Here is a 27,143-nt window from a genome sequence, read left to right as displayed (position 1 = left end):
TCGGTGTCACCCCGTGCCGGTTTTCGTGGCGGCGAGTCGGGGCTAATTTTGGAAGCGCCTTATCCGGGGATTTGCCTCGATCGTTTTCGATCTTCTCTACCTTCTACTCCTACGCTCCTGTTCTCCCTCCCCTCTCCACCCTTCTCTCTCTCCCACCTCCTCGAGGAATGCGCCCCGTCAAAGCAGGGCCCGCGATCAGAGAAAAAAAACAAGGTCAAGCCACCTGGTCTCCTTTGACCAGTCAGACCTTGGCGACGCGGTGATTGGATTTGCATCTGCAGGTGTGGGGGGCAATCGTGCGCGGTCTGGCCCCGATGCCCGGTTTTTGGCGTCGCGACGTGTGGCCTCGTTGCGCTTCCAGTGCCCAACTGGCACTCGTCGCTATCGTTGTCCCCTGGCAGTTTAAAATCGATCTTTTCTTCCTTGACTAGCGGCTGACGTGCTTTAGTTCTGTGATCATCTATCTCATTGGTGATCCTCTGAATATCCATGCCTCGTGTACGTGTCGAGCGGCTCTCATTGAACCGGTACTACTTCCGTGGCGCCTCAAACTGCTCTCTAAATAAGCCCCGGATTCGCCAGTGTCGGCGTGCTCTCTCGGTCCATATTCCACTATTAAGCATAGCATCGCCTAAATATGGATACGGAGACGTCCCCTGTTATCGACGGTGGAAGAAATCTGCCTTGCTGTTTCTCCGCAAGTGATGCATGATCTACTCACCAGCATTCGGAACCTCAAGCTTCGCGTAACTTTTCCAAACAGTCGCCCCATCATCTGTTTGACTCGAATTCAATTTCGCTTTTGAAAATCCAAGCTATTCCCCCTATCACGGTTGAACTCGCCCTTCCTAGGAGAGACACCACCGAGGGCCTTACATGACTTTGTTCAGAATCATAGCAGTACTGTCCTACCATATATCTACTCGTGCCCTGGACCCCCACATCTCTAGTAGCTATGGGATAGCTCTATTTAAGCTACACGAAGGAAGGATTCGGTGCAACCGCCCAATTAGGGGAAATGGTCATTTTGAGTCTCCCATCAAGCAGGGCCATTCTAAAAAAAGTGTAAGAGCCGCGGAAAACTAGCAACTCGGGATGTTTAGTGGAACAAACAAATTAACCTTCTTTCCGATAGCGCTCCGTTGGGCACGACTGCTGAATCTGTGTGCAAGGCGCATAGGATGAGCGCCCTAGGGAGAAGCTTGAGCTTGTGCATAGGGGACTTGCCCTCCTGACCGTTGATAGCATCTATATGGAGGCGAGGCTCAAGTTCGTTATGCTGCAATGTTCCGAGTTAGTATCTTCGAGCCCGTATGAGCTAAAACTTTTGCCCTTCTCGGCGTACTTTCCGGGACCTGGTGAATGGTTCTGCTATAAATCTAGCAGCGTGGCCCGGATGATGCGAGGATTGACTGGTGGGAGCCCCATTTTTTATCCTGCGCAGGGCCACACGCCGCTTTAAAGGCCGCGTCAATGTGAGGTAGTGATCTTGGGTAACGTGCTACACAAACTGTGGATGTAGCTTCCAAAGCAACTTGACTGCTGATCACCTCCCCAGTTTGAGAAATGGATGATCCATCAGTTCGCGAGCCGTCTTCCTCTTCTCCGGGAGCCAGGTGAGCATCTGCCGAACAAAAGATAAAAATGCCTCTCGGTCCTTCTCCTCGAGAAATGGAGTCGTATCCTCCAAGCCTCGGGACGGAACCAACTCATTATGTCGGAATTCATCTTGAGCAGTCAGTACGCCAGGTGCTAACGGACAAGTTACTTCTCAACCTACCTTTCTCGTCAAAGAAAGGGCCCTCAAAGAATTCTTGAGCATTGTTGCAGAGTTGGCCGGTGTTGTTCGTGACTGGCTGGGGCCAGTTGAGCTCTGACATGGCCTTTGACTTCGCGAGCATTACCTTGGGGGGTGGGCCGAGTAGGGCAATCATTTCCGCAAGATGTGACTTTGCGTTATATTGGCCATCTGCATTATGCACCTGCTGGAACAATTCCTTGCTCCCAAGAATATTCCACAACTTGCGAGACATGGCTATTAGCACTAAGCCCAAGTCCAGCGAGAGCCGCCAACAGGTAGGAAAACAGAAAGCCCGTTGGATTGTGCATTCACCTCCGGAGAAAGAGTAAGGGGGTCTTACCAGCACACCAAAATTCCAAATATCTGCCTTAAAATCCCATCCGCAGCCAAGGATTACCTCTGAAGCACGATAATGGTCTGGCTGAATAGGGTAAATGCCAAGTTGCTCTCCTACCATTCCATCTCGAGTAGATGGCTTGCAAAGTCTTGTTGCGAGCCCAAAATCAGTGATTTTGGGAATCAAATTTTTGATCTGCCTCCAGTCAAGAGCGCCGAAGTCATTGTGGCAGCGGTAGATAGTTCGGCCACCCCCGCCATCAACCTTGCATTGCATCGGCTGCTGTCGTTGAATGAAGCCGGTAAGAATGTCTTCGTTTTCAAAACTCATGAGGATATTTCCTAGCTTTAAATCTGCTAGGTAGATTAGATCTCTGAATCCCAAAATAGACACATCAAAGTTTAGCAAGCACCCACCCGCGTGGACAACTTTGCACTCCGAGTGAAGATAGTCAAGACCAACAAGGAGGATGTAGATATAGGCCTTCGCAATGGGCAATGGAAGTTTTCGATCAACGAAACGCCGCTGCAGGATCCAGAGAGGCTCTCTCATCGGTTCGTACACGAGGCAAGTGTGCTTTCCTTCTGGGCTAGTTACCTCAAAGTCATCCAGACATGTCCGTAGAATCACGCGGCCACGATGCGCTGGATTTTGTTGCGCGATAAGACTTTCAATCTCCTCCTCGTACCGAGAATCGTCCGCATCCGCACTGTTGATTATTTTTACGGCCACTGTGTGTTCAGACTGCCATTTGAGTCTTGGTTGTGAGGGCCAAAGTCAGCTTCTCGGTAGTCAGACGAAGCAGGCAAGCGCCAGTACCTTGAGATGTCTCGGGCGAGCCACACGGTCGATTGAAATCCCCAGCCGATCTTGGCGAGTAGCTGATATTTCTGGGCCAGCACTTCACCGGGGTTTGCTGGGTAGAAAGTCGCCGATTTGTAGCCAGGGCAGATCTCCTCGTCGACAAGTTCCTGCGGAGGAATTCGAGGCCCTGGGTCGTGTGGTAACTGCCAGAGCGACTTCTCGAGGAAGGAGAATATCGTACGTCGCGATGTCAAGGCCAGCCGCCGCAGAGGTGACATTGGACCATTAAAGCGTTGATTGGGATGTCCTGGAGCTAATTGAGTATCAGGGAAACGTGCAGGAAGCTGAGCTCCTCGCGACCTCAGCTGGGCTGGAGGCTGGTGAGGTATGACTAAGCGCTCAGCAGTCGGGGGGCTTTGGACCTGAGCACTTGCCAGGAGAGACGTCAGGATCTTCTGATGCCGACTGGATAGAAGGAAATAGGCATAGGGGAACGGGTCGCCGGTTGTCGTCTTAGGGGACATTGGTCGAGGTCAATCTAGTTCCAGAGGAATCGCGGCTCTGGTCCCGACAGAACATCTGCCGCTTTCGACGGGCTATTGGAATGCCCACTGGAACAGACCGATCTCTACTTACAGCGGGCTGAGGGATCATTATCAAAGCTTTCTCAATTGGCTACTAGCATGGAGAAAGTGTGTTCAAATGGGTACAAATGTGACCAACGCGGCCCATCAGTATGAAGCATGAAGCGTGAATACCAAGCACATAACGAATCAGCCAATTCCTAGCCTAATTCCAATAAAACCAGTTTCACGTCGAGGAACCCATCATTTCAAGAGAGAGAAGGAAAAAAAAAGGTGGAAGCCGTCAATTTGAGGCCCGAAAATCCAATTGAGACGCTCACTTCGTTAATGGTTGCCAGCACACTTATCATGTTTCTTGACCACTGAGTTGACCCAGGTGGCGCCGGTAGAAACAGCACACAATCGGCCAGGGCTGCATCGCCAGGCCCCCAGTCCCAGGAAGTGGCCGTTGACGGCATGGTATGTTCCGACCATATGGCAACGTTGCGGGATTCCATCCGGGCCCATGGGAATATCGTAATATGGCTGATGGACTTTGCGCTGCACCACATAAGAGGTCATCCCTGACTTGATCTGTGCAGAGCGCAGCGTCTCAAGTTTGTTGGTCCAGTCCCGCTGGTTGGCTTCGTCTCCGAAAATAATGCCCGCGCCCTTCCCGCTTCGAATCGGTTTGAGGATGTAGTCATCCTTGTAATACTCGGAGCTGTTGCAGCTGGCAATAAATTTATTCAACGCTGTCGAGCCCGGAAGAATGGTGGGTGTGATGCCGATCTCAAGCCAGTTGGCCTGTTCAGGAGAGAGAACGTTTCTGGAGACGAGCGATGGAAGTTCTTCCCGGACTAACCCAAGCATTCTCTTATCATGGGCGAGCAAAATGGTCCGCATATCGTTAAAACATCGTAGGGTGATTTGTCGCTTCATCTCTGGCTCAAAGGCGCGGAATTCCCGCTGGTGGATTTCCAGGCCAACCTGGTAGATCTCTTCTACAGTCTCTCCAGATGGGGCTGTTAATGTAGTGGAGGCATTTGGCTGGGCGAGACAGCATAACTTGTAGCCAGTCCTCTCGCGCGCATCCGGTACCAGGCGAAGGGCATCTGGCGTAATCAATTGGGGCTCGATGCCCAGTCGCTCCTTAGCAAATTCGATGGCCATGAAGATGTCAATACCGTATTCGTCGCCCTTCAAAAGATGCAGTGGGAGATCATGATTGAAGAGGCCCATTAGACCCCGAAGTACCTGCAGCGTTGGAAGGTGGTTAGCAACAAGGGTAGTGGATTTATTGTCCTGGATACATACCTTCTCAGGATCCATGGCGTCTTCTAGTCCTCTCGATTCAATATCGAAAGTAGATAATCCGGCCTGGCCAAATGCGGCCACCATGTAACCATTCCAGCAAAATCGAGCATTGATCTCGCAGATTCGAAATACCTCCATCCCCAGCGTGTCATCGTGTTCCAACAGAAAATCCGGTCTCCAGGATCCCTGTCGGTTACTGTATGGAGGAAATAGGTCTTCTTCAGAATTCATCCACTGTCAAAAAAGATCGGTTAGCATGTTCTACCGATGCGAGCTCAAGCTTGCGGGAAAAGTTCGAAGGTACCTGCAGGAGACTCTCCTCTTCAGGCTCCAGCGGCATGCGCCGGGAAAATTGGGCATCTTTGTCGGTCCACCATCGCTCAATGATATCTTCAATCGCCAGGTTCAGGGCCTCGTGCAAGTTTCTCACTTGATCTTGATGCTGCTGTGTGATCAGCACCGGGTGGGGGCAGGAAGCTTTCATGCAGCCTGCAGGCCATGATGAAGAGTAGTTCTCGAGTTCTTGCAGATATGCGTGGCGGTTCTCGTCATGGAGCTCGGTGGCCGCACCTCCTGGTGGGAGAGGTGAGTAATCGGTTTTGGGGGGAGAGTGATCACTTGAAGGTGATTGACGAAGGGAGACTTCATGCTGGTGGGTGCTTGGATAACAAGTCGGCAATGGGGATGCCGACACTATATACATCAGTCGAATCGGACGTAAGATGTAAAGTTACCGCGGTATTCAGCTGGGTTTCAAAAGCAAAAAAAGACCACGGTTGTAATTTTGAGGAATCGACTCCAGCAAGGGATCGTGGCGATACGTGTAATCTACCGATCCACTTAGTCGCTCTCGCAATGCAGTCGATCGTCGCCGATCGTTGCCGCGATGACGGAGACTGTCAATACGCCGTCTGTGCGGGAATACAGCTGGATACATCGCTGTTATAAAGGCGTGGAATCCAGAACACACCCATTGCGACGCACCCACAGATCGTGATGAAGAGTGAACTCACTTTGCAGCGCCAACCTCCTCCCCGCAACAATGCACTCAAGTCGGTTTTTTGGGCTCTGTGTGTCGGATACCTCATATGGCTGTCTCTATCCAAATATTGCCCTCGTTGGGCTTTCGGCTTCCACCGGACATCCACCGCAGGCCACGATCAAGTCGACCTAGAGAATCTATTGCTCACCGTCCCTGATCCGCTCAAAATTCGGGATTGGAGCCTTTACTACACATCAGAGCCCCATAACCTGGGCCAGGGGCTGTCGCAAGGAATCTGGACCCAGCAGCAATGGCAGGCATTTGGTGTTCAGACCGAGATCACGAACCATCCTGTGGCCATTCCCTTCACGTATCCCCGACACAGAAGTCTGACCATTCTGAGTCAAGACCAGGGCAGCGATCCTCGCGTGATATTCAACGCCAGCTTGGTTGAAAACAGCACCGACACAAACCCTCTCACTGGCAAGGCGCTGAGCGTACCCGCGTTTCTCTCATTCCAGTCATCTTGTACCGTGAACGCGTCCTTTGTCTACGCCAACTTTGGAAGTGCAGAAGACTTTGAGGATCTGGCACGCAACGACGTCGACGTGACTGGCAAAATTGCCATCATCAAGGCTCCCGGAATCCCTGGTGATGACCTGTTTGACAACTATCGCAGGACGGGGATTGCGGGATACATTCTGTATGTTGATCCTCAGCAAGATGGCGACATCACCGAAGACCAAGGATATCTTCCATATCCCCATGGCCCTGCTCGCGCACCACATAGCGTTTTTCGACAGGTTGGAGGCTCATTGGGTAGGTCTTTTCCTTTATTTCATTTCATTTTTGTTTTGTTTTTATCACATTGAGTTTTCATGCCGATGGCTAAACCGCAACAGGAAGAAACAGGTCCACTTTCATTGAGACCTTCCCGGGAATGCCAATTTCGTATGCTGATGCAATTCCCATCCTGAGCGCTCTGAATGGGCATGGCCCGCTAGCAGATGAGCTTGGCTCACGATGGGAAGGAGGCCGGCTGGGATACCGGGGTGTTAAATATAACGTCGGCCCGTCACCCGCAAATCTCTTCATAAATATGGAGAACGAAATGGAGGAGACGAATGTCACTGCCCACAATGTCATTGGAACCATCAAGGGAGAAATTGAAGACGAAGTAGTCATTCTTGGCAATCACCGTGACGCCTGGGGTGCGGGCGCCGGAGACCCTAACAGTGGCTCAGCGATTTTGAACGAGGTGGTACGGAGCTTTGGCGAAGCCCTGCGCAGGGGATGGAGACCTTTGCGTACCATCATCTTCATTAGCTGGGATGGACACGAACCCGGCATGTTTGGCTCCACGCCATGGGTTGAGGACAACCTCCCCTGGCTGTTCAACCAAACTGTTGCGTATCTGGAAGTGATTAGTGCCGTCTCCGGCGACGAGTACTTTGCCAAATCCAGCCCTCTATTTGGATCTCTCATGCGCAACGTGACGGGCCTGGTCCAGTCCCCCGACCAGACAACCGGAGGGCAAACCGTGCTGGATATCTGGGGTGGTGAGCTGGCCCCCGAGGGAGGTGGAGATGCCATGAGATTTGTTCGGGAATGCATTAGCTCCGTGAACTTTGGCTACGGCCGGCAACCAAGCAATGCTGCCTACCACTGGCATAGCAGCTTCGACACTGTGGCATGGATGGATCAGTTTGGGGATCCAGATTGGCAGCGACACACGGCCATCGCTCGCATTTGGAGCTTGCTCGCTGCGCGGTTGGTGGATAGTCCGGTTTATCCATTCAATGTCACCGAGTACACCCACACATTGCGTCGATATCTAACGCAGATCCAAGCTTATGCAGACCAAGAGCTGAACTTTGCGCTCGATTTTGACGCACTGAATGATGTTCTCGGCCGGCTTCACTCAACCTCAGTTCAGTTTGACTCGCATGCAGAAGCGCTCAAGGAGATTCAACCGAAACACTTCTTCTCCCGCACTGACCAAAGTCTTCGAGAGTTCAACTACAAGTATCGCATGTTCGAACGTCAGTTTCGTCATGAGACCCCTGGGCTAGACAAGAATAAGAACATTGTCTATAAAGAGGGCTCTTGGGTTCAGAACCTGCCCGTTTTCGCTGATTTACTCAAATGCATTGCAGCCGGTGACGTTGCCGAGGCACAGGTAAGAGCTCCTGGTGACTAGAGAGGTACTATTGGACTAACAGTTTCTCAGCGATGGATTTCCATCATAATAAACAGCATGGAAAATGCAATAAGCCTTCTTGAAGCGTGAGAGATCTCAAGAGACGTTCGTTCCATTGGATGTTAGCGAAGCATTGAGTCCGCGGTCGCAAACAATATTGTACACAAAATCCAGATGCGTGTTTTGATCAACCAGTAAGACAAATACCCAAGGTTAATGATAATACACGCAGCCGCACCTCGTAGCTAGGTGTATAATGTAAGTCCAAGTGTCAGCCCAGGCCTCCACGAATTGACGAGTCATTTTGGGGTTCCGCTGAGCCAGGATTCTGCCATAGGCTATCGCCGACTGACGTTCTTCTCACGACAAAAGCAGGCACTGAGAAGTGCGAATGACACAATGATAAACATAAAGACCAGGCCCTTGTTGATGGACCATCCGTAGCAGGCGCGGACAAATTCCGCCATATCAGGATCCAGGTTCTTGATAAAGTCTAAGCTCTGCCGGACGCCGTTGACGATTTTACTGACATCTCTGCCATTTGGTATCTCATGCCTTAGTCGTCCTCGAAGAGCTTGCTGGATCACAGTGGAGGATAGAGAAAGCCCAATCACCGATCCCAGAGAGCGGAAGAGATACGAGCAAGCGGTCACCACTGCCTGGTTTTCTTCGGTAGTATGTGATACTGCAAAGCTATTAGCAAGGCTCTCATGCTATGGGGTTTGGGACATTGATGGGAACCCACTCAAGCCGATCAAAGTCGCTGTAACACCCAGTCCGTTTCCAAATGCTGCCATCGCCATCCCAATCATGATTGGGATCGTCACACTTCCCTTCACAACTCCGCTCGAAAACAAAAAGAGAAGGGAGCACCCCATTGCCAGCAGAGCATACGCTGTAACGGTCAGGCGGTAGTATCTGCCAGTCCATTTGATGATAAACCCAGACAAAAGGGAGCCGGAAACGCTGGCCAAAATACTTGGCAGAAGCCGTAGTCCTGCGACTGTAGCAGACACACCGTCGACTGTCTGGAAATAAAGCGGCAGGTAAAACAGAACCGAGAGCCAGCCAGCCCAGCCAAAGAAATTGCTGCTGTAGAGTGCAAGGAAGTTTCGATCAAAGAGAATATAGCCGGGCATGACTGGCTCGGCCGCGACATAGATCTCGACCAGAACAAAGAGAGCGGACAGAAAGCCCGAGACACCTAGTGAAGCAATGGTTATTGGCAATTTCCATGAAACATTGCTACCGCGATCCAATCCCAGTAGGAGACTTAAGACGGCGCCAATTAGCGTGGCGGCGCCGAGGAGGTCGATGCGACGGAGCTTTGCTTTCCAGCAAGAGCCTGAATCTGCCGGGGAAGGAATGTTGAGCATCAAAGAGACGGCAATAGAGGCGATGATTGATAGCGGAACCTGTACAATGAACGCCCTGATACAGTATACCTCTTAGTTAGGTATCGGATCAGTCAGATTGGGACACTGCGAACTCCTTACCAACGCCAGCCAATCGAGTCAGCGAGAATTCCCCCAAGAGGCGCGCCGACAGCGGATCCAGTAGCATATACGAGGTTGACCAGCCCCTGCCAGACTCCTCGATCTCGTAAAGGCACCATGTCGCTCAGCAAGATGCTGGCTACCGTCGTCATGCCACCGCCACCGATCCCTTGAAAGACCTAGAGACAATCAGCCGCTTGTTCTCGAGAATGTAAGATCATCCAGAACATACACGCGCAAATATCAACTCATAGATATTACGGGCCAGTCCACAGAGCAAGCAGCCTGCGCCGAAGATGCTGTACGCAGCAAGCAGGCAGGCTTTGCGGCCAAAGATATCGCTCAGCTTGCCATACAATGGCTGAAATGAAGTCAACGCCAGGAAGTACGAGGTCGCAATCCAGCTGGTTAGATTGAGTGCACTAAGGTCGGTTCCAATAGCGCCAGAGCTGGCCACGATGATGGTCTGGTCTGCGGCTGACATGAAGACCTGAACAATGGCATTAGTCGAGTTACCACAAGCAAGTAGTCGTACAGCTCGCGAGTTATGCTGCAACAGGTGTATCATACTCCCACTGAGATTGCCGGAACGATGTACTTCAGTTGACTCTGCAAACTGGGTCGCGCAATTGATGGTGCAGTGTGAGACGATTCCACGGGTTGGTCGACTGTTGCCTCCCTGCCATCACTGGAGTCCGCGCAGTGGCTCTCTGGATCCTCATAGAACGTGGTATCATTGTGATTGTTTAGCAATGGTGATGTCTCGGTGGGAGTCCTCTCTGGCGCCATGTCGCGAGACAACTGAGAATTCAATCAGGTGAGAGTGATTCCAACGGCACCGATTTGGTTCAACACTTGGAAAGTATTCACAATCAAGCTTCCCAGAATTTCCTTCACATTACTGTCGCAGCTTGCGTGGTCCGCGACCGGATTGGGCACATTGGTCCTGGCACGAAAGCACGACGTGGAGAATCATGTTTCGAAAAGTACAGGCAGTATTACACTGTGGAACTCATCGGTACGTTGTCTGTCACTTTGAGAAACTATTGTCATGCTGATACACAATTCAGCTGGTGGCTAGCTGAGTCGGTATTGATCGACACGATCCAGCTGTCATGACGCGATATCTGCAGGGTATTACAGTACATGCGGTGTGATGTATACTATGTCAAGAGTCGATCGCGATGATGCGAGTCTGTGTGCAGACCACTCGAGTTTTCAATCTTACGCAGGAAGTGGCTTCCTCTAATGTCATAGTGGTAACGATTGACTAACTGATTCCATTTGGTGTGCATCGGATGGCCTGTTAGGAGCAGCTTTCAGCTGCGACAGCCTGCAGCTGGTGATCCTCGTCCCGAGTCTCTCGCGGAGAGTCGAATATACATACATTGACGTTGTCAGAGACTGGTCGGGTTTGAAGATTGTTTGTCTGGAGTCTCGACGTGCTTCTGAGCTGGACTTGGACGAGATGTCTTTCCTCCGACCATTGGCGCGTCGTCTGCCGTCGGCCTTTCAACATGCTTGTCGGTAGCAATTCGCTCCTCTAACACTATATGTCGTACTCACCAGAGCCTAGGCCGCAAAGGACTACACACTTTTGAAAGTCTGCCTCACCTCCACGCCGAACGACTGACGGCATCACAAGATATACGCCATGTCCAGCAGATCGATCAGTACCTGAAGGACCGTGGAATCGTCAAGATCAGCCTTGATTTTGAGGACGACGAATGCTCCTATCTCGAGAAGCTCATTCTCCAACTGCACAAATATCATGGCCATGGGTTGCCCATCACCCATAGCGCATCGCGCGGCTGGTTCTGGGATGTCCGTCCCCAGCCGGCGGCACTCGCTGAAGCTATCAGCACCAGCCAGGCTCGTTCCGAGACCATGAACAACTTCCCATGGCACACCGACTGCAGCTACGAGGTCGCTCCTCCACGGTATTTTGCCTTGCAAGTACTACGGGCCGACCATTGCGGTGGCGGCACACTCTCAGTTCTGGATACCGCTCGTCTTATGTCCTTGCTATCTCCTCAATCTTGCGAAGCTCTCACCCAGCCTGAGTTCCGGATTACCGTTCCGCCCGAGTTTATCAAGAACCAGAATGAACTGGAAATTATTGGCCCGATACTGCATGTGGAGGAGAGTGGAGGGAAGGCCCAGCTGCGATTTCGAGCAGACATCGTCTCGCCATTGACTTCGCGCGCCGATGTAGCGCTGCAAGAACTACAACAGGTTCTGGTCAGCGCGGAGCTCCGGAGTGAGGTCATGGACCTGACACCCCAGGCCCTCCCACGAGGATCGATCGTCGTGATGGATAACCGCCGGTGTTTACACGCAAGGAATCATGTCCGCGACCCGCAGCGACATCTTCGTCGGGTCCGATGGGATGCGCGGCCTTTTACTGCAGAGTAGTGTCTAGTGCAAGATTGGAGTTGAATTATCGTTTGAATACAGTATTCCTGGAATCCTAAACACATGTGTATACATCGATGCAATACAAGATTTATACTTCTGACAGTGGACGCGCTAGGATCGCAGGTATTGCAACCTCACCCAGCAGAACCGGCACGACGCCATCTTTCCGTCGAGCTGCATTAGAGCCAATCCTACACATCCACCTGATTATGGAGCTGCCTGCGAACCCATGCGGGTTTGGGAGATGATCGTCATCGCTGGAACCACGCTGGACACGGCCCCCCCGAAAAGCATGGCGACCCATGGAGCTTTCGATTAGTGTGGCTTCTGTTTAGTCTTTCACCATTCGCCACAAGCCCTAGTCGGGCGCGGCTGCTTTGATTTGTATTGCAGACAAGCGTGCTCTAGTCGAGTTCGCTCTGCTTGCCAAGGCGGAGTTCCACCCAGATCGGCAGGCTTCAGCTCTCATAGTACTTTTCGCAAGCTGCATCTATCAGTCACCTTGTTTTCTGTTTTGATTTTGGGGCTGTATTGGCTGATCCAGTCAGAACATGGCTCACCACGTCCTGTTCAATTACGCCATCGGAGGCAGCCATCTGCACTCAAGATATCCGGTTCAGCTGGGTGCATCTTGCATGTACCCCATCGTCCGTGTATGCAGTGGGTATGTATGTACGACCCAGCGCCCTTACTGCAACAACCAGGTGTGACGTTCATGTTCGTGTGGAGTAGGTATGTACCGTAAATCCTGGTCGTCGATCTCTAAGCATGATCATAGGTAGCTAGCAGCAGTTGGGCCAGTTATTTAGAAAGTCTGCGCGGAAATCCGATTCTATTGCTATTCCTCCCACGCCCATCAGGCTGATCGGATCACACCCTCCAAGATGGACTCCCTCAAGATGTCTTCTCTTGCGGACTTGTCTGATCAGCTACCGATTCTCTGGGCCTCGAGCAAAGTGCGCCTGGAAGATGTATTCAATGCCCAGACCCTGGCCACCATTGTGCTCGGATTCTTTGCCGTTCGCATTGGCATCATTCTCTATCGCCTCTACTTTCACCCCTTGAGTCACTTCCCTGGTCCCAAGCTGGCCGCCGCTACGACGTTGTACCGTGCGTACTACCAAATGATTCGGGATGGCGATCACGTCGCCCAGTGGACAAGACTTCATGAGAAATATGGTAGCAGGAACCCATCCACATTCTCCCACAGCCAAGCTAACGACGTCAAGGCCCTGTTGTCAGAATCGCCCCGCACACTGTACTGCCCCGATAAATTCCAGTCGACGCTGCCAAACAACCACGCTGACTGCCTTTCACAGCTCCACTTCCGAAACCCCAAAGCCTTCGACGATATCTTCAAATTCAACGGCAAATTCACCAAGGCTGCCGACTTTTACGATCACCTCGGACAGTCGGATGCTCTTTTCGGTCTGGTCGATGAAGCCGAACACAAAGAACGCTTCAAGCCCGCGGCGGACCTTTTCTCGCGCAAGAAGGCGATGGAGTTTGAGTCACTCATAGTTGGAAATGTACGTCAGCTAAATCCTGATCGACCCTACAGGCTATGTACTGATATTGGAAAGGCACAACGCATGGGAGAATTGTTGCTGCAGAAATGCGTCCACAACCAGAATCCCATCAACATTGCCTGGGCGTTCCGTGCCGTCGCCCTCGACGTTATCCAGGACTTTGTTTTTGACCATGTGCCTGCTCATCTGCGAGGATTGAAAGATGACACATTTGATACGCTGTTTGTGCGTACCACCTGGGACGTCATGGATTGGACAGCGTGGTGTTTCCGAAACTTCCCACTCGCGCTCTCGTTTTCGAATTGTCTGCCGCATTGGCTTCGACGAATTATGTTTCCCGGAGAGGGTGCTAATATTGAATCATTTGAGGTATGAAGGCTCTGCAGTTGTTCGCCCTTTACGGCCCTGACGGGGAATACAGACAATCAGCAAACTTGTCGAAGACAATCTTGCGGTTGGCCCTAACTGGCACCGGGATAGCCTTCTCAGCCGCATGGCTGGAAAAGTGACGCTAACCCAGCTGACTGCTGAATGTATGGGCACCATGTTTGGAGGTGTCATTAATATAGCCAACATGCTTCCGTATGGCGCGTTCTGCGCGAGTCAAGATCCGGCCCTGCAAGAGGAGTTGTACCGTGAATTGGTTGCTGTATGGCCTGACGTCAATGGGCCAATGCCAGGATACGACCAGTTGTCACAGCTCCCAGTCTTGGTGTGTAAGCCCGGCTCTTATGAAAGGATTCGTCGATGTCTAACCCGAAGATAGAACGGTGTCGTGAAGGAAAGCCTCCGACTGATGCACGGGATCATCGTGGGACCGCCACGACTGACTCCGAGCACTGGAGCTCAGATTGACGGCTACCAAGTACCTCCCGGGGTAAGAGCCTTGCTCAAGGTTTTTGGATCCATGCTAACTGCTCAGGTTATTGTCACTACCTCTTCCCTCTACTGCCACACCAATCCTGCAGTGTTCCCCGACCCAGAGAAATTTGATCCATACCGCTGGGTCCACTCCACACCCGAGATGGACAAATGGCTGGTTCCTTTCTCCAAGGGGAAGCGATCATGCCCAGGCAAACAGTAAGGCTTTCACGCTGCTCCAAGGGTAAACACGCATATTAACGTGGACTAGAATCTCTATCATGGAGCTGTTCATCGTACAGGCACTTACCTTCCGGAAGTTCAAGATTGAGCCGGTTAATACTACGTTAGTCTCACTAATCCCCGAAGTGAATGCCCATGCTAATAAGCGAGCAGCATTGAGGACTTTAACTGGAAGGTCTACGTCTCGTTGCATTTTACCGGCCGGTTTTTCCATGCCAACCTTACCCCTCGCCCTGGTGTTGCATTGACTGCTTGAAATATGTTTGAGAGCTGTGCAAAGAGCACTGCGCATGTTCATACTAATGGACATTCGCCACGAACCAGAAATGTTAAAATGACTTGGTTGATAGTCTGATTGTATTTGTTTCAAGTCACACAGAACATTAGATCTATCCACGAATTTTCTTCAATTGTAAAGATTTCCGAGTCTGCAACCTGTTACCGGGCGGGGCCAAACCGGCTCTAGCGAAGAATCTTCCAGGTTCCCAAAAAGTGTGCTCTTTAGTTGAACTTGAGATACACGTTCATGACTAGCTTGCTGGGCAGAAATCAGCAAAAGGAAATATCAGCTCAAAGAATTCTCACTGAATATATCCCAGTATGCATTCCCCATTCTCGTCAGGTACTTAGCTGATTTTTGCATCCTCCCTAGCTCGGATACAAAGGTGAAGACTGATTCGTACGAGTAACGGGGACAGTTGGTCACCAATGATTTCTTTTTCTCTCCATGAATCAAACATCGGTTTGAATCCAACATGCGAACATTTGGATCCACTGAAAAGGAGTCTTCAGCTGGCCACCTTGCTCCACAACGTCTACTTTGGGCGGATCCCCTCGCCAAGCAAAAAAGACATCTACAGACCGAGTCCGAGGCAAATACGCAGATGCGTGCCGATGTAATGTCTGTACCTCGTAGCCTTGGGCGCTAAGTATTTGCGCATGGAGGTGTCTGCCACCATTATGAATACCTGTAGGTTGTCACAGGTGGAGAACTCTGTTCAGAACGGGCTATTGGCCCGCGATCTAGATCTGATCGGCGCATATAGTATTGAGTAGCTCATTCCTAACGTTACAAGCTGGCGTATTTGAGGAGCCCGAAATGATGCGCGATTTAAGCTCGCAGACCCACTAAATATCTTGTTTTCGCCCCCGATCGATGGCTCCGGCGAGCTGGACCGGCCGCTTCCTCCCCCCACATGCGAGGTCCTGCAGATTCTGACAAGGAACAACTTTGGGAGTGGTCCAATCATTGGCCACGAGTGCCTATTTCACGGTCTCAGGAGAGGATGACATGCATCTTGAGCGTCCAGATTTGTCAATACTTACCCGGCCCCTGCCTCACTATTAGGACTGAGTGCAGATAGATCACTCGAAAAGAAGATTGGGATATCATATTACTCAGTAAAAGCTGAGTTGAAAAGAGAATACTTACGATCCGGGCATGGCCTTCATAGATGACAAAGGTATTTGAGTTTCAAGTCTGCGACCTGTGCTCCAGCCAAGCCGATACAGCTGCCTAATCACTGCACACGGCAACCACCCGTGCACGCGGAGGACAGGAAAGCGGCGCTATTGGCGAGGCAGCCACTGCTGCTACACAAATGAACCACCAAGCTATTTGCAGCAGGTAGTTACACGGCAGACGACTCCCCGCGAGTGGCGTTCCCGCAGCAGATCCTTTCGAGATCGAGTCCGCCTATGTTGTATCGCCCGGGGCGCACGCGGGTACGCTGCATAGCTCCACAGGATGCCCCTGCGTGGCGTAGTCAATGTTGTCCGGGGCCACGCACCACGGGACAGACCTGCAGCTGCCGAGCCGTGGATCGCAGTTCGGGGTGTTTTGTGGTTCAGATCGGCGGGCCGGGCGGGCCGCCCCACTCTAATAGCACGAACACCTCCCGTCTGCAGGGCAAATACTGCGTTTACATTACCGCTAAAGCTACGTTTCCCCGCTCCAGCTCGCAGATGGCGGGGAACGAACCCTTCGATCTACCCCGGTAGCTCAGCTTGATGATTTTGAATATGCACGGCCGCCGAGAAATGAATCCACCATTGCGTGTTGCACGTCCGCAATTTTTACTGGTGGTGATTTCATACGTGTAATGAGATCGAAGTGGCCGGGAAACTAATTTCCGACGAGCAACTGGCTACGGCTGAAGGCATACGTAAAAACAGGTACATACCACCTGGGCACGGGATGACACAGGGTGGAAGGGTTACATTTGGCCTCGATGGCGTGTCGAGAAGCGACGCTTGTTCAGATGTCGACAGAATGACACACACTGTATTGTACCCATGAAAAGTGAAATCGATACGTAGAGTAAACCGCAACAGCATGCTATGTACCAGGGTAGAATTTTGGAGATACTATGATCTGTAGGTAAAAAAAGGAGAGCCCGAAAACACCAGAGTAGATTCAAATCTGAAAATCAAGAACCGAGTCCCACCTCAGCAAAGAGATCCTCCAGTACCTCCGCTGCACTGGACCCATACAGCTTTTTCACGACGTCGAAGGGATCCATCTTGGTCTCATCATCTTGCGCCGAGCCCATGGCATCATCGGCTTTGTCGGCAAGGGTCCTGCAATCCTTGGCAACAGGAAGAGCGGGAGACGGATCATCCAGGTAGAGGTTGGATCCAGCTTCATTACTATTGATAAAAACACGGCGACAGAGGTAGGTCTCCAGCAAGTTGCAGTCAATGGGGTTGTCCGGCAAAGTGCGTAACTTCTTCAGCAACTTCTGCGATCGCGAGTATATCCGCCGTTCCACGGCGTCATCCACGCTGATCAACAGCTTCGTTGGCGTGGCTTGTGGTGCGCAGCACTTTTTGCACAAGGAGTCTCGGCAGAGGCTTTGAGGCTCTTTCCTTCTGCTTTCCAACGCCGGTCTGAGCACTTGGTACACGTAGAACAGGTACCCCAGAGCCCTGAAATCTTTCGGCTTCTCCTTTTCAGGTACAAGCTCGTAGAAGGTAGCCCAGGTAGGAACTTCGGCACTCAGCCTCGCCAGCGCATCATCGACAGAAGGGAGGACACACTTTGCCAGGCACTCGCGAAGAAACTGACAGACCAAGTCGGCCGAGGGAGAAACTTGGATATCGAAATTGCGACTGGTGCCTCGCCTCCGAGAGACCTTGTAGTTGATGTAGCGGCAAAAGACTTGAGAGATCTGTTGGTGGCGCTTCTCGACCGCCGCCATCCACTGTAGAGCCTCGGTGAAAGTGCATGAGCCCCCATTTCGTAGATGCTCGTCCACGGAAAGATAGTAGTGAAAACTCGGCACGTCCACTGAGATGCTCAACGCGCGAGTTGACTGCTCATGGTCGGGAGTCAGGATCGATGCAAGGTCGGCAATGACGGGTGCAGAGCGCGCGAGATATTCCACTTCGTACAAGGTGGGTTTGGCCCGGGAAAGCTTTTCCACATCAAAATGCCGTCCGCTAGAGGTGCTCGACTGGAGAATGCTGGAAGAAAAAAGACACATTCCGGAGACAATCGACACGTCCTGGAGTCCAGATTGAGGCGAGCCCTTCCCGGGAGGTGGCCCCGGCTGAATTTTGGCCACCGGGCTCGAGAAGTGAAGGTAATGGGTGGATGGCCAACTCTGATCATTCATCACTGAGGCCTGGGGTTGGAAGTGCGTTTTCTCAAACCAGGTAATGCCCTCTGTCCTGAGAGCATGGCCATCACATGGTGGACCTCCAATCAAGCCGCTGTTGGTGAGGATCACAGAAGGATCCCTCTTCGGCCCTTTGTCGCTGTTTATAATGCTGGCGACGTTCACAGCGACCTTTCGCCCTTTGGCAAATGCCTTGGTGTAGTGAGGATCCTCCTCCTCGTCCGTAGTCCTTGGGAGATGGTAGTATCCTAGAATCTCCGAAGACTGTCCCCGCATGCATTGCTCTGGATCGTGGAATGAGATGGTGGCTGGATTTCCGGCCTCATATTGGAGGTTCGCAAACAGAAAGGGCTTCGCCATTGAGTCTGGTCTTTGCTTCCAATATGAGAGGGGTTGAGCATCCAAAACAGAAACTCAATGCATCATCATAAATATACCTAGATACCCTTCTCTCCATTCGAGCAGATCCGCTAAGACCAATTAGGCTTTATTTTATAATTACATACGTTACTATTGACTCTCGACTTTGACTCTCGAGTGTCCGTCTCAATGTCTGTGCATATGTCACTACGCACCTGTGGCCAGAGGTCCTCCTTGCATTAGTTATGTTCTCCATTGCCTGATTCGCGCATTCACGTTCGCCTTTTTTGACCTCTTTCTGGCGTAATATTACACCATTCTCTTGTGGAGACGACAGTTCCTGCTGAAAATCGGTGGCCACCTGAACATGAGAATCAATGCACGGGATGAGCTGAAGTCCCACTGGGGCTGAAGGCATGGCATCGATCATTACGCATTCTCCATCTCTAGGCGCTGCAGCACGTACTGCGTAAGAAGGCTCTCTGCAGTATATGTCGCAGATCTTAGACACGTGGGGACGAATTATATCTCCATTTGGTCGTCCCTACGGCGACGTGCCGCTGGTGTGCTTTAGTCTATCCCTGCAGCTCATGCTCCACTGTTCCTGGTTCCTAGCTTTGGAGCTATCAACAATGTCCCCGAATACTAGAGTATGACGGAGTTCAAAAATGAGGCCTCGGGAGCTGCTTTCCGAAGTGCATGTATTGTAAAAAGGGTCAAATGAGGAATGACGAAACGAGCTAGAAAAGAGCTACGAGCTCTAGTGTCAGTATCAGGAAGTGTCCTGTTCAAGGGCTACCTTTATACCGCGGAGAAAGCTTGACCGGAAAAAGAAACTATTGGAAAGAGCAGTACTCTTTTGGAATATACTGCACCAGCAACGTCATTGATCAGGGAAAGTCATAGCAATGACGACCTGTGCTTACAAAAAATGAAGTGATTCGATCAGGCATGCCCGTGTTTTGAGAAACTTACAGTATGACTGTCGTCATCTGGGGCAAATGGAGGCGGGGGGTGAGAAGCGCTCGGAAGAATATTCTTGTACTGGGAGCTCCAGCTGTACAATTGCAACATACTTGTAAAGCTCACTGTTGCATAGCGAGCTGTATATACATGGCCATGTATGTATGGGGAAAACGGGACGTACGTCTCGGCAATACAGTAAGTACGCATCTATACTTGATCATCTCCACGGCCGTGTTTAGCCGGAGAAGATTGCCCAGGCGAAATGGCAGCCTTGGAAACCCTTCCGAGGTGGTTGGAAGTTCTATTGATTTATCAAATTATGCGCTCTCTTGGCAGGCGTCAGGCTTGCACCTTCCTCAGGACTCGATGGTACATCCCCAAAAATGCGCTACTGTATATTCTATTATATTCTACCTCGACAATGTACCTTGTACCTCGCTAGAACTATGCTTTTGCCTCGGCAGCAGCAGGGCCAAGAAACTCTGCAGCCACTCGCTTCGCGATCCATTCAGCGCATGTCACCTCGTCATCGCCGGCCTGTACAACACTCGGTTCCCAGCGGCCCTTGGCTTCGCAACCAGGTAAGGTCTTGACGATGGACTCGGGATCTGGGCTTCCGAAGTAGACAAAGGAGTATCGCTCCGCCGCCAATGATTCGGCGCCGTTGCCATTGATGTGCCCGACCAGGTTTTCCGGAGCAACCACTCGATGCAGCGAGCTCTTCCAGCGACCGTTTGTCTGTCGCTCCATGAGGTCCCCGACGTTGACCACCATAGTCCCCGGCTTATACTCGACTGGTCGATAGATCTGCCCGTCGTTGACTTCCAGCCCGCCCATGGGGTCGGGGAACAGTAATGTCAACTGTCCAAAGTCCGTGTGCGGGTTGAGTCGGCGATAAGAGCCGTCCTGCAGAAGACTCATTTTCATCCCCGGGAAGTGGTTCCAGGTCATATGGCAATTGTTGCGCTGTTGCGAGCGAGACAGGTAGTTCTCGTCCGGGAGCTCCAAGGCCCGGCTGCAGCAGCGGAGCAGGGTGTGGTTCAGTTCGGTGATGGCATCAAACCACTTCTCAATGAAGGCTTCGAAGCCTGGCAGCTGCTCCTCTGAGGGCAGGCGGTTCTTGGCCACATTGGGGCCAACGTATGGGTGGGGGTTACCCATCTCCAGGCTTTGCTTTCGCTCTGGAGTAGTCTTGCGGAGCTCTTGGATCTTGTCCTCTTCGAATACAAGTTGGCTCACGTATGTCAAGCCATCCGGCACGAACCCGCGGTGGTCGTCAGCGTCTCCGTCGGGGGGATGCAGGATGGAGAGTTTCGCATCGGTCGGTAGGTGGAAAAACCGCTTTGACTACTCGAAGATGGCAGATTGTTAGGACTCGGGAATGCAATGGCTCAGGAGAGCCGGACATCTTGTCAACCAACTTACGTAGCTCCAAGCTTCGTCGATGAGCTTCTGAGAGATGCCGTGATTGGAGAGATAGACGAATCCGCACGACGAGAAAGCAAAGTCCAAAAGCTCGAAAGCAGCCTTCTGCTCCTCCGGGGTTCCTGAGAGCAGCGCGAGATCCACAATGGGAATATTCGCGGGCGCTACTTTGTCGACGGTCATTTTGAGGGTGGAAGTTCTCACCAAGAAAAATGTGGTGGTTCCAAGGAGAATGCGTCTGAACGAGAAGTCTCTCTAGCTTGCAGTTTGAGGTGGCTGGCGTGGGATGCGTATGCCGCATGTCAGTTTAATATCGCAGCGACGCTTCCCTTTTTATTTCCTTGCAGTGATTCTTCCATGCTGTATTTCCCAATCGACATGTCAACATGTATCATGCGAAAGAGTTGACTCCACCGCGACGTCACTTGTATCGCACGCTAATTCTCCACTGAAACTTACTAGCAAAGACCCATTCCGGCCACGAAAATAACTAGTCCGATCCATGGCTGGCTGAAGATTATTCGATCCGGAGAACGAGATCGTCACGGAGACAGCCCGAGTCCCAGCTGCAGCGTGTCATTCTGGGGGATCAAATGTCGTGGAACCCGATTCCTATGCGGGCTCTTGCATCGATCAGCCGCAGTTCGCATACCGAGTGGTAAGAGCAAAGTACATCCACGCCTGCAGGCTGAGTTCCACCAGAGGTCGATCCCGCATCCACTCTGCGCCCAGAGCTTCGTTCATGCATTTACAGTACTTTGCCCCAGCCTTCTGGCCCAAACACAGCCCCTATGACGACCTGAAAACTTTTGCTAGCAGACCCGACTTCCTTGGCCTCACTCTCTAGCTGTTCATTCTCCATTCCGCTCACGCAAGAAACGCCACCGTTGTTAACCTGGAAAAATCGTCAATCTGCATGATGTGTGATGATCATAGGTGATCGCATCGAATTACCTAGCCCTGGTGGTGTTCTTGAAGCCTATTGTGCTCCAAGTAAACATAGCACACGCTCTTCATCTGCCCCAACCCTACATCGGTACTTGGTGACTACCATAGAAATTGGTCGCGCATTATTCTTGCTCGTCGCTGACTGTCATCACCAGTCTCCATGGCCAACATGGCAAGCGTCCATGAGAGTCCCGCTCCGGGCTATCGATGGCGCTCTTCTACCGCATTCCTCATGTTTACTGTCACCATCGGTCTGACCTCTGGTAGGATAGGAAAGATCCCTGCGCTATTGCAATCCTTGACAGACACTGATCAGGCGCAGAGGCGTTTCTGTATGCCTACATCGTCCCTATACTGGGATACATGATTGAGGTTCGACTTGGCCTGGACGCGGCTCGGATTCAGACTTGGACTACCGCGTTATTATCGATTCACGGGCTCATCTCCGTGGTTTCCGCTCCCATTATTGCTCATTTTGCGGACAAGACTCCAAAGAAACAGATTTCACTCTTGTTTGCTGTCTCGGGGGGTCTAGTTGGCACCATTCTTGTGGCATTCGGCTCATCAAGTAAGCATTAACTCAGTCGATGGGATATCTTCCAAGGCTGACGATTTGAACAGTCGAGACTCTGTTTGCAGGACGGCTGATCCAAGGCATTGCGGGCTCAGCGACATGGATCGTCGGATTCGCAGCATTGTCAGATAATGTGGACAAGCAGAATCTAGGAAAGGCCATGGGATGGGCCATGACGTTTGTTGCAGGTGGTGCACTTGGCGGGCCCGCGATATCCGGAGCCCTACTCGAGCTACAGGGCTACTGGCAGACGTGGTCCGTCCCTCTTGCAATGCTTGCGGTGGACTTGCTCGCCTGTATACTCATGATTGAGAAGGAACATGAACCTATGACGGTGGTATCCGACTCTGTCAAGCCATCGCCGCTAAACGACGTCGACACGACGCCAGAGCCGGACGAGACTACCGGTCTTCTTGGTTCTTCTCGCGAGGAGGACGAGGCAGATGCAGATGGATCAAAGATGGACGGCCCGTCGTCGCCCCCTCGCGGCTTCTATCGCATCGTACTGGGCGATGTTCGTATCCTGACCGGTCTGCTGATCAATTTGGTCTGCTCTGCTATCATTGCGAGTTTCGACACTACCTTGCCAAGTCACTTGCGCTCAGTATTTGGCTGGAACAGCTTGCACGTTGGAGTGTCCCTTCTCGCCTTGCAAACACCTAGTCTAGTCATCAATCCCTTTGTCGGATGGCTTCGAGACCGGGTCGGACTGCGGTACCCTACCTCAGTAGGCTGGTGTCTACTCGCTCCTCTGCTCTGGCTGCTTGGGACTGTGGGTCATCAAGGCTTTGAATGGGCAAGCCCACACACGAACGGTGTAGCAATCTCAATCACCACCCTCATATGCATTGGCATCACCTCGGCCTTTGTCCGTGGCGCCGATTCAATCCAATTACCTGGTAAGTTTGTGGATTGCCCCAATCATTCCCTGTTGTCTTGGGCCTAGCTAAACAGACACAGTGGTTCTTGATGAGTTACAAACTCAAAGCCCAGAGAGCTTTGGACAGTACGGTGGAACCTCGAGAATCTTCTCTATGCTTGAGGTGGCGTTTAGCGTTGGGCTCATGATCGGCCCTTTGATATCTGGGCTACTGACAGAAACACTGGGCTATTACTTTATGAATTGCACCCTGAGTAAGTGACTTATATTGGATTTTCTTGATTCACATTCGTTATCGTGGCCTACTTTGTTGCTAACTGGGTTTACAGTGGTTGTGTCACTGAGTCTTGCCCTCATTTCCTTCTTGTATATCATACCCAAACAGCCGACTACGCAGCGGGACACGCAGGCCTAACTCCAGTAAGCATTCACCAGAGTGCTTGCATAAAATCATTTTGAATAATTCCTCTTTTTTCCTTTTCTTTTTGGATTTGCATCTGTATCCCACAGCTGAGTCTGGGGTTGCAGCTGCTCATATTCTAGCTACACACCGTCTGCGAGTGCAACCGGGCTTCCAAGCACAGTCAATCAAAGTCCAAGGCCCATATTGCCATGAATTTATTTTACTGTACCGATCACCACAAAATATCAAGCTGCATCATCGATAGTAACTTTGGTGGCATAAGCAGAGCCCTCGACCTGCGTAATACAACCCGCACCATGCAACCATCAGACCCAATCCTTGGTATATCGTCCACCTCCCGGGCTTCAAGTCTGTTTAGTACAGGTTCAATCCACAGTGGCAATTAGAATCAGCCATCAATAAGAGGCACACGAAGCTTAATTCTCGACGGCTATCGTTATGAGGTCAAAGTGTGTAGGAGAATAGCCCTTACGGATTACAGACGAGTCGCAGGAATGGAGATTGAGGTAATACTTGAGCAGGCCTAAACATAAGGATAGAACTAGACTGCCGATCTAGTCGACTTTGATATCACCCTGTTGGACCTTTCGTGCTTGCTTCCAGAAACCGGGGCAGTGACGAACCGAGGCTAGGAAACCCAAGAACTTGACTGCAGGCTTTGAAAGCGTCGTTGTGTAAGCCGTGGTAGCTTTGGACCAGTCCATTGTTGATCGATCAACGGTGACATTCGCATCACGCAATCTTGGGATGCACTTGACGGATAACATTAGAATGACTCATAACATACAACTCCACAGGGCTAAAAGAGATAAACCCCACGGAGTTTAGGCCCTCCTAGCCCTGGCAATAAGGCCATCTGCCCGGGCTGAGTGCATCCCGTAGGTCTCGTTGAAAGTCTCATCCTCGCCGACGCACATCTTGTAGGCCAACCTGGCGTATTCCTGTGCTTGGGCTTCGAGATCAGGAGCCATTGTGCGGTAGGCTCTAGCAAGACACATCCAGCACCCGACAAGGCCGTCATCCGCGAGTCCCCACTTCCTGACGAGCAATGGTGTACCCGGGGTATGCGGAAGGCATCCCCCTTCGATAATGTATCCCAGCGACTCAAGAGCCTTCAACGCGAAGCCAACGGCTTTCTGTGGTTGATGAGACACAGTTGAAAGCATTGCAAGATTCAGATATGACCGCCAATGACCGAGCCGAGGAACATCGGAGGCTGGCTGACGATATGTCTCCGCCAGAGAGAGAAGGAGGGCCTCTATTTTCGTTGTCTTTGGATTTTGGTGAGAATGCAATGTTTTCCACGCTTTCAGCACTTCCCCCTCCAGCCTTCTCCGCTTGGCCAAATTGCTTCTATCCGTTTCTTGGATATCGTGACATATGATGCAACTGCATGTGAAGCCCCAGTGTTGCAGCTCCAACGGTTTCCCGGGCGTATTGTCCGAGGGTGACTTGTACCAGAAGGTGATTTCGGTGTCGGGGGCAAGATCCCGGGTGGCTCGAACAACCATCATGTCTCCAATGAATGAACGCCGGGCATTAGTGTTGCATGAGTGGTTGATGTGAGATGCTAGCGTCCAGAGACCACAGGATTTGAAATCATGTCTGTCGCCTTCTTCAGGCGACTTTTCTTGGAGGAGTCGTAAGTGAGATTCACGAGACATTAGCGGACAGCCAAAGCAGTTGAGGGACATGATACGCTCAGCAAGGAAGCTTCGAGGCCATTAGTATGGTAAGAACAAAGGTTCGAGCGTGCCACTTACGTGTCAACAACCGGTACCCCATCTATTTCTAAGACGTTGACAGGCTCGTACTCGCCATGGTAAAGGTCAGTGAAACTGGACGCGAGGGACGGATTCTTGTAGAGCTTCCGAACCAGTGCTCCAATAAGCTCTGCTTGAGTGCCTATTGTCATTGTGTTGGTTTGTGGGTTGATCAAAAGAGTAGGGCCTTGAGTAGGATCATCTTCATCGAAAAATGCATATGCAAAGGCTTTCTCACAGAACAGGAGATCACCAGCTTTGACTGCTTTTGTGGTGAATAGACCTCGCCCCTGAGATTGAGTGGCTCTAATCGCGACGGGTCCAACGTATGTTGCCCGATCGAGAAGTGGTGGGCGACGCTTCGATGCTTCTTGCTGCAATCGTTTGAATTGGTATTTGCCACGTTCTTGTTCCATAAGCCGCGCAATGGCCCGATTGAATTCTTCCTTTGCTTCAGTGTTTTGGGGGAATTTCCTGAGAAGCTCTTTGTGAGTATCACACGATTCGCGAAACCTCTGAAGATGGTAGAGCGCTTGAGATCTGCGGAAAAGCCCCTTCTCAGGTGGTTCAGAGCTCGACGATGAAGCGGCAAGATCGCGAAGAGCGGCATCAAATTGATGCGTTTTGAGAAAGGCAAGCGCACGGTTGAGTGTAATGGTAAGAGTCTCTTGGTCTGTTGGGGATGACTTTAAAGCCCTCGAGTAACTGGCATTGTAATCAGCTAGAGCTCATAAACAAAACTCATCTGGGTGTCACACCATTCAACAGCCAGATGAAAACTGTTTCTGTTGAAGAAATTGTTGCCTTTCATCTTCCAATCGTTGACAGAAAGGTCTTCCTCCGTGACACGTTGTCTCCAAGACAATGGAATTAAATCATGGCCATCCGGAAGGAAGGTGATGTCCGAGAGATGATCAACTCGAATCCCAGTGTCTCCATCTGCCATGACCCTGAGATAAGGTTCCTTGACTAGTAATATTGTGTCTTTAACAAGACGACCATCGGTAGCAATCCCACTGTCTTGGTTGTACAACTGTAACACGAGAACCTGGTTGTCTTCATCTTCCATGATGCACATGGCTGCCGTTATGGTACTGACGGGTGTCACTGCTCTCAACACGATGTAAGAACCTCGATGGTGTGTTTCAAGCGTAAGATCCCGAATCAAGACTTTGCTCAGAGCTTCTAGAGGCACGATGCAGGGAGGATATGCCGCCGGAACGAAAGATGAGCGCATGACAGGGTAGCCAGCGGAAGGCCGCACATCAGCACGCATCCGTTGAAGCATGAACATCATGAGGATCTCCTCTCGAGACTTTGTTGCCCTCAGGCGCTGGCCCTTTCTGGACTGAGCCTGTTGAAGCATTCGCCTTTGGCCTTGCAGGTGCTGCAAGTACTCCGGAACATCGGAGACGTCGTGGGTGTCCATTTCGTATGTCGAGGATCTGTGTAGGCACGCAATGGGAAGGATCACTGAGCGCTTGAAGCCTCGTGAGCTGTTGAGGATTTGACTGTTGAGGCAAGGCCACAACTTATGAGGGGGTGTGCGTTGTCAGTGCGGTGGGGGGACAGGGGTGGTTGCAGGAGGTGCTTTCAGTTATGGGGAGGTTGGAGAGATAAAATTACCAGATA

The 27,143-nt window shown here is 51.4% G+C and overlaps 10 protein-coding genes across 10 annotated transcripts; 4 read left to right on the top strand and 6 right to left on the bottom strand.

Moving 5' to 3' along the window:
- Positions 1-1,546: 1,546 nt before the first annotated feature.
- N7459_009534 (putative serine/threonine-protein kinase) lies at positions 1,547-3,466 on the bottom strand (the record flags this gene model as incomplete). Its single annotated transcript, XM_056948702.1, has 5 exons — positions 1,547-1,728; positions 1,781-2,021; positions 2,142-2,491; positions 2,555-2,895; positions 2,958-3,466. 5 exons carry the CDS (start codon positions 3,464-3,466, stop codon positions 1,547-1,549), a joined length of 1,623 nt encoding a protein of 540 aa, XP_056795927.1.
- Positions 3,467-3,850: 384 nt separating this feature from the next.
- N7459_009533 (uncharacterized protein) lies at positions 3,851-5,796 on the bottom strand (the record flags this gene model as incomplete). Its single annotated transcript, XM_056948701.1, has 4 exons — positions 3,851-4,762; positions 4,823-5,056; positions 5,127-5,395; positions 5,793-5,796. The coding sequence occupies 4 exons, from the start codon at positions 5,794-5,796 to the stop codon at positions 3,851-3,853; spliced, it is 1,419 nt and encodes a 472-aa protein (XP_056795926.1).
- Positions 5,797-5,818: 22 nt separating this feature from the next.
- N7459_009532 (Zn-dependent exopeptidase) lies at positions 5,819-8,004 on the top strand (the record flags this gene model as incomplete). The annotated part of the gene is made up of 2 exons (XM_056948700.1): positions 5,819-6,623; positions 6,707-8,004. The coding sequence occupies 2 exons, from the start codon at positions 5,819-5,821 to the stop codon at positions 8,002-8,004; spliced, it is 2,103 nt and encodes a 700-aa protein (XP_056795925.1).
- Positions 8,005-8,342: 338 nt separating this feature from the next.
- N7459_009531 (MDR family MFS transporter) lies at positions 8,343-10,289 on the bottom strand (the record flags this gene model as incomplete). The annotated part of the gene is made up of 5 exons (XM_056948699.1): positions 8,343-8,689; positions 8,750-9,435; positions 9,501-9,679; positions 9,733-9,990; positions 10,071-10,289. The coding sequence occupies 5 exons, from the start codon at positions 10,287-10,289 to the stop codon at positions 8,343-8,345; spliced, it is 1,689 nt and encodes a 562-aa protein (XP_056795924.1).
- Positions 10,290-11,017: 728 nt separating this feature from the next.
- On the top strand, positions 11,018-11,915 carry N7459_009530 (uncharacterized protein; the record flags this gene model as incomplete). Its single annotated transcript, XM_056948698.1, has 2 exons — positions 11,018-11,023; positions 11,070-11,915. The coding sequence occupies 2 exons, from the start codon at positions 11,018-11,020 to the stop codon at positions 11,913-11,915; spliced, it is 852 nt and encodes a 283-aa protein (XP_056795923.1).
- Positions 11,916-12,802: 887 nt separating this feature from the next.
- Positions 12,803-14,807, top strand: N7459_009529 (cytochrome P450; the record flags this gene model as incomplete). Its single annotated transcript, XM_056948697.1, has 7 exons — positions 12,803-13,447; positions 13,502-13,816; positions 13,869-14,159; positions 14,214-14,324; positions 14,370-14,527; positions 14,580-14,654; positions 14,705-14,807. The coding sequence occupies 7 exons, from the start codon at positions 12,803-12,805 to the stop codon at positions 14,805-14,807; spliced, it is 1,698 nt and encodes a 565-aa protein (XP_056795922.1).
- A 2,173-nt stretch (positions 14,808-16,980) lies between these two features.
- Positions 16,981-18,531, bottom strand: N7459_009528 (uncharacterized protein; the record flags this gene model as incomplete). The annotated part of the gene is made up of 1 exon (XM_056948696.1): positions 16,981-18,531. One exon carries the CDS (start codon positions 18,529-18,531, stop codon positions 16,981-16,983), a length of 1,551 nt encoding a protein of 516 aa, XP_056795921.1.
- A 1,410-nt stretch (positions 18,532-19,941) lies between these two features.
- N7459_009527 (isopenicillin N synthase family dioxygenase) lies at positions 19,942-21,105 on the bottom strand (the record flags this gene model as incomplete). Its single annotated transcript, XM_056948695.1, has 2 exons — positions 19,942-20,844; positions 20,923-21,105. The coding sequence occupies 2 exons, from the start codon at positions 21,103-21,105 to the stop codon at positions 19,942-19,944; spliced, it is 1,086 nt and encodes a 361-aa protein (XP_056795920.1).
- A 934-nt stretch (positions 21,106-22,039) lies between these two features.
- Positions 22,040-23,739, top strand: N7459_009526 (uncharacterized protein; the record flags this gene model as incomplete). The annotated part of the gene is made up of 5 exons (XM_056948694.1): positions 22,040-22,133; positions 22,193-22,438; positions 22,492-23,343; positions 23,405-23,578; positions 23,654-23,739. 5 exons carry the CDS (start codon positions 22,040-22,042, stop codon positions 23,737-23,739), a joined length of 1,452 nt encoding a protein of 483 aa, XP_056795919.1.
- An 833-nt stretch (positions 23,740-24,572) lies between these two features.
- Positions 24,573-26,940, bottom strand: N7459_009525 (TPR domain protein; the record flags this gene model as incomplete). The annotated part of the gene is made up of 3 exons (XM_056948693.1): positions 24,573-25,461; positions 25,512-26,216; positions 26,270-26,940. The coding sequence occupies 3 exons, from the start codon at positions 26,938-26,940 to the stop codon at positions 24,573-24,575; spliced, it is 2,265 nt and encodes a 754-aa protein (XP_056795918.1).
- Positions 26,941-27,143: the final 203 nt, after the last annotated feature.

Source organism: Penicillium hispanicum, assembly GCF_028827665.1.
Source record: "Penicillium hispanicum strain IBT 35686 chromosome Unknown utg000008l_segment0_segment0, whole genome shotgun sequence".
Classification (NCBI taxonomy): domain Eukaryota; kingdom Fungi; phylum Ascomycota; class Eurotiomycetes; order Eurotiales; family Aspergillaceae; genus Penicillium; species Penicillium hispanicum.
This window is presented reverse-complemented; position numbering and strand designations above follow the sequence as displayed.